This window comes from Podarcis cretensis (assembly GCF_951804945.1).
Source record: "Podarcis cretensis genome assembly, chromosome: 17".
Classification (NCBI taxonomy): Eukaryota; Metazoa; Chordata; class Lepidosauria; order Squamata; family Lacertidae; genus Podarcis; species Podarcis cretensis.
In genome coordinates, this window is record NC_137187.1 from 16,440,857 (window position 1) to 16,451,581 (window position 10,725).

Below are 10,725 nucleotides of genomic sequence, written 5' to 3' on the forward strand. Positions count from 1 at the left end.
CATAGGGGAAGGGCTGTGATTCAATAGTAAAGCACAAACTTTGCATTTTTCAGAAAACTGGCATTTTTTCCACCCTACTGGACTAGGAGTGAGGACAAAGGGAAGCAAACATTTTAGGCTTAGCTGAAAAGGGATTATCTTTTAAGACACCTATCGAATGCTCCCCAAAGCTTTCTAAACTGTAAAGGACCAATCCCCTTCAAAGGTTAAGAGCATTATTGGAGATAAAGTTTTGCCATAGAGGATCAGTCCATCATAATCTGTAAACTACAGCAGGGCATGCCCCTTTAACCAACAGGTGAGGTGGATAGCATTGATCAAAGGTGAATTTCGTCCAAGGGCAATTTCTCCCTTAACCAATGCTGTTTTCCCAAGGATCCTCACTGTGTACTCAAAGCTGCCAGATATTTATAAATAGCAAAACAGACACAAGTGTACACAGGTGCATTTTTCTTAACCGCACCTATATTGGAAAAGAGAGACATGTTCAAAAGAGCCCAGGAGAGTTTCAGAAACAATTTGTGTCACAGCCTGAGGACACAGCATTCCAAAAAGGGAAGAAGTGCCTATGGGGTCATGTTAGCCCTTGATGTGATCTAATGCAACTCTCCAATTGGTATTTAAAGACAACAGCTATTTCATGCAACTTTGGTGCATATATAAGATATAAAAGGAATGGCATAGATATAAAACACGACAAGTGGTAGAATAATAGAATCTGGAATCTCAACACGCTGTCAGCCAAACTGAGCCCCCTGAAATTTTTACACTTGCATTAACACCAATAGCCTAGGATGGTATTACAGAGGTTTGCAAACTCCAAAATATTGTTCTAAAGCCCTTATGCTGCTTCTTGATATTCTGGTAAGTAGATCATACTTAGGGTACATGTGTATGAAATATGCAAGCATAATTCCATTTTAAAAAACTTCCTAAGCAGCGGGTTTCTGTAGAAAACAAGCTCATCTTCATTATAATAATTTTCCATAGAGCTGGTGCATGCAAATGAGGAAGTCCCTAGTGAAATCACTAGGGAGCTTAGGCAAGCCACTATTCTCAACCTCCTCTCCTGATTTGCAGCATGGGGGATAGTAACAGTAATGTATCTTATGGGATTTTAGTAATGCATGTGAAGCTATTCTGAACGTCTGAAAGCACTATATAAATTATATTGTTATTGTATAAGTTGTTTTCAAAAGGTCTGCCAGGTTTTGAATAAATCTATATTTGAAGCTGCACATGCTAAATTATACCCACATGGAAAATTACAGCATAAAACTAATGCAGTTAGGACTGGAATCTTTTTAATTATCTCGAGAGAAAATGTTACAGAATGTGGAAAGAATGGTACAATACTGGGATTTATCTAGTGGGAAAATATCTTCCCAAAAAGTATTACACTACCCAAAGGCCAAAGTTTAAAAATAGTGTTTAAAAATATGTGTTTAAAGTGTTTAGAAATATGCAAAAACAAAGGAAGAGACTAGAGAATATACTGGATGGTTAGGTGAACTGTAGGGAGCTGAAATGCTGAAAAGAATGAACAGTGGACTCTCACCTACTTTGGTTCATCCTTTACAAAAGAACACTAAGAGAGAAGCAGATGATCATGAAATGATAAGGACATTTGCATCAGGAAAATCTGAATTCATTTAAATTGGAATCACTATTATGTATATATGATACCTTAAAGAGTCTCAGGAAAGGGTTTTAAAAAGAGAAAAGCCAAAAATTGCAGACTTGGTAATTTTATTTTACTTTAGAAGATACAAGGGAAATATTAATATTCAAACACTGGATGAAACTGAATACTAGTAATCAATACCATTTGATGTGACAGACTAGCCCATTTAACTTACTTGGAAAAACAATTGGTCCATTATGCAATTCAGTTCCTACAATGTGCATAGATCCCAGTAAGTTTTTTTTATTGCAGTTCCAGATACCATTCTCATAAGCAAGCTTGAGAAATTACAGAGCTGACCAAAATTACATGAAGATGGAAGTACAGAATGTAATACACAACAAACTGGGAAAGATGAATGTGGGAATATTAAGGATTCAATGGTATTCAGTATCCTTACCAATAACTTGTTGAATTAATTAAATGATGCTTGCCAGACTTGCAGAGTAAAAGTTAGAAAATGAAGTGTAATATCTAAGATTATCTTTTTTAAAAAAATTAAAAAACACCTATCTTGGATAGATTTGCAGACAGTAAAAACTATACAATGGCATTAAAAGGAAAACACCAAAATGCACTAGGAGAGAACTAAAAGCCAAACTGCTCAATTTGTGGGAGCAAAATCAGCTATCTAATTTTGCATTTAGAAACAACTTTGAAAGCAGCCACAAGAGTATGAATTTGACTGGAGCAATAGTGCTGAGCAAGAGTGTTCAACCGTTCAACCTTTCCCTGATGCTGTTTTATGAGTGTAAATAAATTCCAAAACTTCCATTAGCTCAGCAGCAGAAAAACAGAAATAACTAGAACCATAATCCCATCTCAGAAGGAAATAGAAACTGTACAATAAAACCTGAAAATATGTTGCTCTCTTATGCCACAGCATCCTAGAAGACACGGGAAGCCAGGAAGGAATAGAAATGCCAGAAGTGCACAATCCTACTATAGAGAGAGTGTACAACCTTCTATTCTTACAACCAGGGAAGGAGACAGAAAGCAAAATATAGCCATCCAGGCCTTTTTGTCTCTTTCACTCTAGCAGGAGGTGAGAGGCAGAAAGAAATAAAGCAGCCAGCTCCTCTGTGTCTGTCTGACTGGGTGAACAAGTGGGTCTGGCAGAAATTGCATCCTCTTTCTGCTCCTATTGCAGGGATGGAAAAGGAAGACAGTCCTGCCAGTTGGCATATTGTATGTAGAATTCTACTTAAAATGGAGCTCTATTCTGGAGGAACCATGTAAGAACATCCCCATCTTCCACAGCCCAGAATAGACAGAGGGAGCAAGCCCTTTATGCAATCTTCAGGAGGGACTCTAAAGAAAACTCACTTAGTTATTTCTCTCACACTTGCAAGAAGGGAAACATTCTCACCTACCTAATCCAGAACATATATCTGTGTTAAATAGGACTAAGACTATCCTCCAGGCAGTTCCCCCATTTCTACAAGGGGGGCTGGGAAACGGGGGGGGGGGGGGGGCTGCACAAGAGCTATCCCACTTGGCCACCTAGAGAAAATTATCAGAAGCCTCCAAAGCAGTATTAGAAACTAGATATATAAGCTAATCACCAAATGGCACCCTAAACAGAGTTTGTGGTTGTCACAATAAAATGTCTAGGCACCTTTTATTTTTATTGTTATTCATTTGTTTCTATACTGCTTTATATTCTAAAGGAAAAAAATCTCAAAGTGGTTTTCAACACATTAAAACATCAAATAAAGCAATCCAGAATAAAACAAATTCAAGCTTCAAGAAAAAATATTTCAGATCCTTCTCCAAGGGACATTTTGCTTTCTCGATATTTATTTACCTGCTTAATTTATATAGCTGCCCCATAGCAGAAGAACCCTAGGAATCCAGTGTGGTAGAGTGGTTAGCGTGTCAGGCTAGGACCTGGAAGATCAGCCTCAACCTCACAGAGTTGTTGTAGGGATTAACTGCAGAGGGGGAGGGGTGAACCATGTACTCCTTGGAGAAAAAGATGGGATATAAATGCAATAAATAAGCTCTTCTGCTTAAGAAAGCTGGAGAGGCCAGCCAGATGGAGATGTCAGTTACCAACCTGGCATCCAGAGATCTCCATATGGTCGCAACTGGACCCACACTAGTCACAAAGCACACCTTGCTAATTTCTAATGCTGCTCAGAGGGCTAGGCAGCTATTTGCAAGCCTACAATACTGCTTACTCAACACAAGTAAGATTGTCACTGAATTCAGCTCAAGGAGAGTTTATCACTGGTGGCCAAAACTGTTCAGCAATACTTTTTAGGGTGATGAGCAGGACTGCTCCTCTCAGCCCTTTGGATGCTATTCTGAGACTCTATCCACCTTCTACCTCCTCTACACCAAATAAAGCCCCTTGCATAGTACGTGTGCAATAAATGTAACTTTGGGGTATTAGCAGCAACACATGCTGCTACAGAGGAACAGATCAGCTCAAAGGATAGCAGCAAGGCACCCCCAGCACTGCAAGGTAGGCAACCAAACTCTGCTACCTTATTCATTCACTCCATTCCCACCCTCCCTTTCTCCAACACTCAGAGCAACAACTAAAAATCAGATGCTTTAAGCCTCTAGACTGAACATAAATACCTTTATGGGGGGGGGGCTATTTGCTATAGAAAAAAATCAGAGGGCTGTTCACAAGTCCCACCTTAGCAAGATGTTATGCTCAGAAATATAGTTGTTTTATGAAACTAGTGATGTTGCAGTATATTACAGAAATCAATGTATTTTATGTAGGGAAGCACATTTTCCTTTCTTACAATACATTAGACATTCATTTAATGTTTCAAGCGCTTTATTGTTCAGAAGCATCTCCTGTCTGTATTAACAGCCTTTTGAGTCTGATAAATTAATATAAGTACCATTCTGGGTTTTTTAAAAATCTATTCTTCCTTAAAAACTATTCTCAAGCATTATTAATGCTAGGAGAGTTACCATTTTTATTCGGATTTCCTCCTAGATTTATATCAGCATTCACTTATTTGCCATCAGTAATTACCTCATAATGATAGAGAAATATTAACTGTAAAAGAAAACTGCAAGAGCAATCCATATGCTTTTTGACCAAATGCATATAGTGAAGCATAAACCCTCCACTTTTCTTAAATGAGAAGCTGATGCAGGAGAATACAATCCTGAACAGAGTACCTTTGGGCTAGGGGCTCTTTCTCTCCAGGTGATTTTTTTCCTGCATAAATTGCATGCCTTTCAAGCTGCTTATCTCTAGTCCCCACAGGGCAAAATACACTAAGATCTGTTATCTTTCTCCTACAGGGAAAAGCAACTGAGGGATAATACTGAGCATTTAAATGGCCTTAAGAGAAAGGATTAAGTAAACCACCTTCCCTTAACACTATTCTGCTGTAGACAGTAATCACTACTAGCCACTTTTCATTGTTATTTTTTAAAGGGGGGGGGGTCTCATTTGGAACTAGAGCTACTATCACCCCAATGTATAGTCAGCTCTGACATCAATGAAGGAGGATAAGTGGGATGCTCCTCGTATCCCAAACAGATCAGTACTGCAAGCGCTTCTGATCAGCATGCATGTAGAGACCCAGAGCAAAGGGGTGTATCCATTCCTACAAAGGGACTACAGATGAGTGTTCTAGAATTCAATTGTCTTTTTAGTATCCCTGTCCCATATTTTGTTTTAATTCAAGCACTTCCCCAATCTGTTATCAGTGAATCATAGTGTTAAATGGAATGAATTCTGTATAAAGACAACCCTATTTTTACTTGCACACATCCTGTAGCTTAAAGTGCACAAAACTGTATGATGGTGGTTTTAAATGCAGCTTATAGGGCTGTGTTTATGTCATCTGCAAGCATGGTCTCCCAATTACCGGTATGCTGTTTAATGACAACACAATCCATGCACTATTAATATCAAATTAAAAGGATTCCAAAATGGGGTGACATTTAGAAAATGCAGGATCAAAAGGGTAGATAATACATCTAAATACATACAGTATAGAAAGAGTCACAATTTCGAATAGACCCACTATATAACTTAATATGTGAAAAGCATTTAAAACAAGTATTAGAAGCCAATATTTTTATTCCCTGAGCATTACATACCCATTTTAGGCCATTGTCCTACACCTGAACAACAAATTTATCCATTTTATAATAGAACCATTAGCTATTATAGTATGAGAGTGCTATGCTACAAATTATCTTAAAGGTGTTCAAATAAGATACAGTTTTTGCTACAGTACTTGGCTGTATTATTGCAACAACCATTATTTCTGGAAACATTGTGCATATGTTTCTTCCTTGTAGACTTAAAGAAAATTCAGCAGAAGCAGATTTGTTTTTAACTTTCAAACTGATTGATAAACTGCTGAAGAAGTCACTGACAGGACTTTAGAACTAATAATCCTTGAAAGCAAATCATTTAACAGTAAATGGTCAGTACCAATACTCAGACATACAGGGACATATGCATTTTCATGCACAAGTTTATTTTTGTGCATTACACAAACCTAGTATGCTAGCAGCTACCTGCCCTCATATGACCACCATGCATAGGTTGCTATATACATGCTGCTCAAGGAAATTTCAAGCATGCTAAAGAGGGAGTAACAAACCCACTGGAATAGTTGTTTGTATGGCAATTCCTCAACTGCTTTCTGCAGCTGTACTCATATATACACTGCATGATAATTGGAGTCATCTAAGATGTTTGATGATTATGGATATTTTTGTTCACAGTGCATTAACTTTTATTAGTGTGTCATACACACCAAATGAAAAGGAACATTTCCTTCCTATGAACACCACACCAAAAAAAAGTTCATAATTAGCAGATCTGTTTAATGGCACCCTGTTGTAATTTTGCAGCTTAAGTCCTATTGCCTTTCACAGCAGGTTTTAGCAAACCAAAAGGGAAAAAAGAGAGAAAGCTTTGGCAGCACTTTTAAGGCAATAGCCAACAACACACCATAGGCTGCAACAAGACATTCCTCCCCCTCCCCCCATCACCTCTGGCGGCCTCCCTAACCCTGCAAAACAAATTTGGGAGGCACAGGAGGCTGCAGAAGAAATTTTATTGCACAGGCAGAATTCTGTTGCACAAGAAGGATGACAATCCTTATGCTAAAGTTTATGACAGAGTACAGAGGAGTGTGGTGTATTGCATTTACATCTGGAGGCTTCCTGGGAAAACCAGAGAGATCTGTCACAATCACAGTATTAAGGCTCATAAATAGGCTTACAGTTCCAAACTAATTATTGCTTTATTATCAAATCATTACTACTTCAGTCTTGTAAACACACACATACAGCCATATAATTTTTCAACAGAGTCCCCAAAAAGGTCAAACAAGAGAACTTTAGTGACACTGGATTCATTACAATACATCATGTGTAAGTCAGGAATCCATCTGTAATAATTAGTGGCAGGCATGAGAAATCCAGTGCTTCATTCAAGTAAGAATCAACACTAACAAATAGTAATCTCTCAATCTTTTTTCCTATATGCTATTTTCTTCCTCAAACACACCACCAAATCAGTTTCTCAAGAACAAAACATATTTTACCTCATAAAATATTCTAGCCACTTTTTCTCTCAATACGAAATTAATTCCATAATGTATCAATATTCCAACATTTGCTTACACCTCCACTGAAACATAGCTAAGAGTAGCAATCTCTTCGGTGATAAGCCAAAAAAAGGTGTCATGTATATAACATTGCACTGTCACATCTTTTTGGCTCCTCACTGAGAAGCAGAACATGTCCTACTTTGAAATCATTTGTTCTATTTCACACTTTGCTTCTGCAAGCTGAAGCAAGCATGGAAGGACAATGAACACCTGTCTTCACAGAATACCCCTAAACGTATGTATGCACAACGAATCCATGCAAGGTTGCAGTGAACATTAAGAGTGAAGAACACACACATGCCTGCAATATTAGCACTAACAAGGAAACCAGAAACAAGTTGTCAGCTATAGCCTTTACTGCAAGGGGGGATGAATACAGGCACTGCCTTGAGCATCTAGGAGGAAAGACAGGCTACCAATACAATGACAACATAAAATTCCACTGAACAGCATAAGTATTGGGAAATGGGAGTTAAGAGGTAGGCTTGCAGTTGAGCACTGATCATCAAAGTCTGCCATGGTTGTTCCATAGGCAGACAGGTAAGACAGGTGAACAACAAAAACAACAACAAAGCACAGTATCATAAAATTGTTAAGAATTCATATGGATAGACAACCTACACTGCAGTAAAGGCAACTGTGTAGGTGGCCATCTGGACAGACGCCATAAGGAACAGGTTCAAATAACTATGTACATTGTGATACAGGAATGAGCTGAGCTGGCAAACAAGACGAATTGAAAGGGACTATGATTATGACTATCACCATCAACTTGTTCCTCTGCTCTTGCTTAGCACAGGCTATGTTAATCCAAGGGACAGCGCGACTACAGATACACTGAGCACAAGCGAGGTTCACTGGTGTGTGCAAAGCATGCGTGTGAAGGTGGGAGGAGAAAGCCGGCTTGAGGTATGTGGCACTTTAGGGGGACAGCCATGGGACCCAACTCCTAGGGTCCCAAGGTCCTTTTGGCCCACCTCCCAATAAAACTGTTGATGGGTGTTGTCGTTCAAAAGGTGTGCATGTGCCACATCCGTTATGCAGGCTGAGCTTACCTCCCCACAATATTTCATTCACCCTGCACCCCAGGACCCACATGAAAGTGGGTGACTTTCGGTGATGGCCAAAAACACGAAAGACTGGCAAGGCAAGGGGACACGCCTACAGTTACAGGGCAACATTCATGCCTTTATCAGTATTATGGGCTGGGTAGGGCAGGGCGAAGCAGGTGCCTCAGCTATGTAACCAGAGAGGTAGGAAGAATGCATGGAGGTTTCTGAAGAGGGAGGAGGGAGAGGGAGGGCAAGCACACCGAGATCCAGAAAGCTCAATCCCCCCCCCCATAGGAGCCTGGGGGCACATTTCCACCTTCGCCCACCCCCAAATAAAATATTTGAAGGAGCCAGAGAGCCCTCCCCCCCCACACACACAAGGGGATGGCCATTGCCATTCAAATGGTGTGTGGCCTTGTGATCGATTATGCAGGGCGGGACTTACCTGGGCGACCCCCCCCCACCCCTCAATATTTTGGCACCACCCCAAATTCTCCCCTTCCTTCCTTCCTTCCCACCTTTTGTGGAAACGGAGGAGAGACCCTCACACCGGGGAGGGAGGCCTCACTTACGTGTAGATGATGGACATGAAGTGCATGAGCCACAGCACCAGGAAGAGCATGAGCCCGAAGATGGCGAGTCCCTCCAGGGCCAGATCCAGCACCGCCATCCCCGCCGTGGGCCACACGCGGGAGGAGGAGGAGGAGGAGGAGGAGGGAGGAGAGGGAGTCGGTCCTCCTCAACACGAGCAGCGGAAGAATCGGCAGCGAGGAGGCCCCTCCCACTCGCCGGCTGCCCTCACGTAGCCCCTCAGGCGGACGCCCACCCGCCTCCTTCCCCCTCTGCCTCGCTCCTTTCTCCCGCTCCTCCTCCTGCTGCTGCTGCTGCTTCGCCTGCCAGGCCGCTTCCTCCCCTGACGGCGGCCGCTTCTCCCTTCCTCTCTCCCCCTCCCTTCGGGCTCGCTCGCTCTCGCCCCGCCGCCGCCGCCTCCCGCTTAGCGCTACTGCTACTCCTGCTCCTGCTGCAGCCCGCTCGCTCCCGCGCGCAACTGACTGCCTCCCCGCTCAGCCAAACGGACTTGCCTCGCGCCCTTCGCCCCGCCCCGATGCTGTCAGCCTCCGAAGCCACGCCCCCCTCCGCCCCTCCCTTTCTTTTCTTTCCCCCCCCCCTCTCTCCGTTTAAGTTTCTCTTCCCCAGGCGATGCTGACGTCATCGCCGTCCGCTTCAAGGGAAGCCCCGCCCTCCGCCGCGTCACAGGGAGCGGCGGGGAAAGGCCACAGAGAGAGAGAGAGAGAGAGAGGATGAGTCACCGTGGGCGGGAAAGGGGGCGGTGATGTCATCCGCCGCCGAACTGGGCGGCATTCAGCCCCGCTCGCGTGGGGAGGAGAGAGGGGGCCGCGCGGGAGGGGAAGGACAAGCAGGAAGGGCTTTGGTGTGCCGTTTTTTTTTTGTCCTTTCCGTCCGTCACAGTGCCAGGTCTCCACCGCCCCACCTTTCCCAGATTTTACACACATGCACACACATTTTAATATATCTATACACAAACACGTACATGCACACGTGTGTGTGTGTAGACACATATACTCATGGGAGTAGCCAGGGGTCGGGAGGGCTCAGCTGCGCCCCTGAGTCAAGTAGATAAATAAAAATACTTGTGGAAAGATTTGGGCAGATTTTTCTGGGCACTTGGGGTCAAAAGCGTATGGAAGGAAGCACTTGTGTTTTTTCTTTCTGTCCGTCACAGCGTCATGTCTCCGCGCCCAACCTTTCCCTGATTGTACACACATAGACACATACAAGATGGGCATAACGGGGGGGGGAGGTGCTGACCCCCCCCTAAATCAATACAAATCTGAGGTTCTCCCCCCCCCCACACACACACAGAAAGCCTGGCCCTCCCTAATAAAAATCCTGGCTATGCCCATACACACACACACACACACACATGTATTTTATATATACCCACACAAACACATTCTCTTGATGGCTGTAGTAACACAACCCTATCTGTTGTAGCAAGAGAGCAAAGAGCAAAAGGAAGCACCTGTGCCGTTCCAGAAATTAACAGAAATCCCACAAATCAATTAAAGGAGAAACCTCATATTGCACTGTAAAAAGTCTTGAAGGGGGCAGACAGGAAGGTGAGCTGGTGGGTAGTTTTTAAAGCAGGAAATCCCACACCACACATGCAAATCCCTCATTATGTCCTCTGTAAGGGAACCCTTTCCCGCGCAGAGCCTCCGACAAAGAAAAAGTGGATTGTTTGCTGTAGCAAAACTCATGGTGTTGCAATGGCACATTTAAGCTTAGTGATTAATATGGGTGAGATGCTTTTCTGGAACCCCTCCTTCTTCAAAAGATGTGGCAAATGGGATAG

General features: G+C 42.6%; 1 protein-coding gene across 1 annotated transcript in view; it reads right to left on the reverse strand.

The window, feature by feature from the left end:
• UGCG (UDP-glucose ceramide glucosyltransferase) overlaps window positions 1-9,399 on the reverse strand; it is a 32,806-nt gene extending 23,407 nt beyond the window's left edge. Inside the window, exon 1 of the mRNA XM_079959645.1 lies at window positions 8,921-9,399. Within this exon, the coding sequence (XP_079815771.1) occupies window positions 8,921-9,018 (98 nt within the window). The 5' untranslated portion in view covers window positions 9,019-9,399. The remainder of the gene's footprint in view (window positions 1-8,920) is intronic.
• Window positions 9,400-10,725: the final 1,326 nt, after the last annotated feature.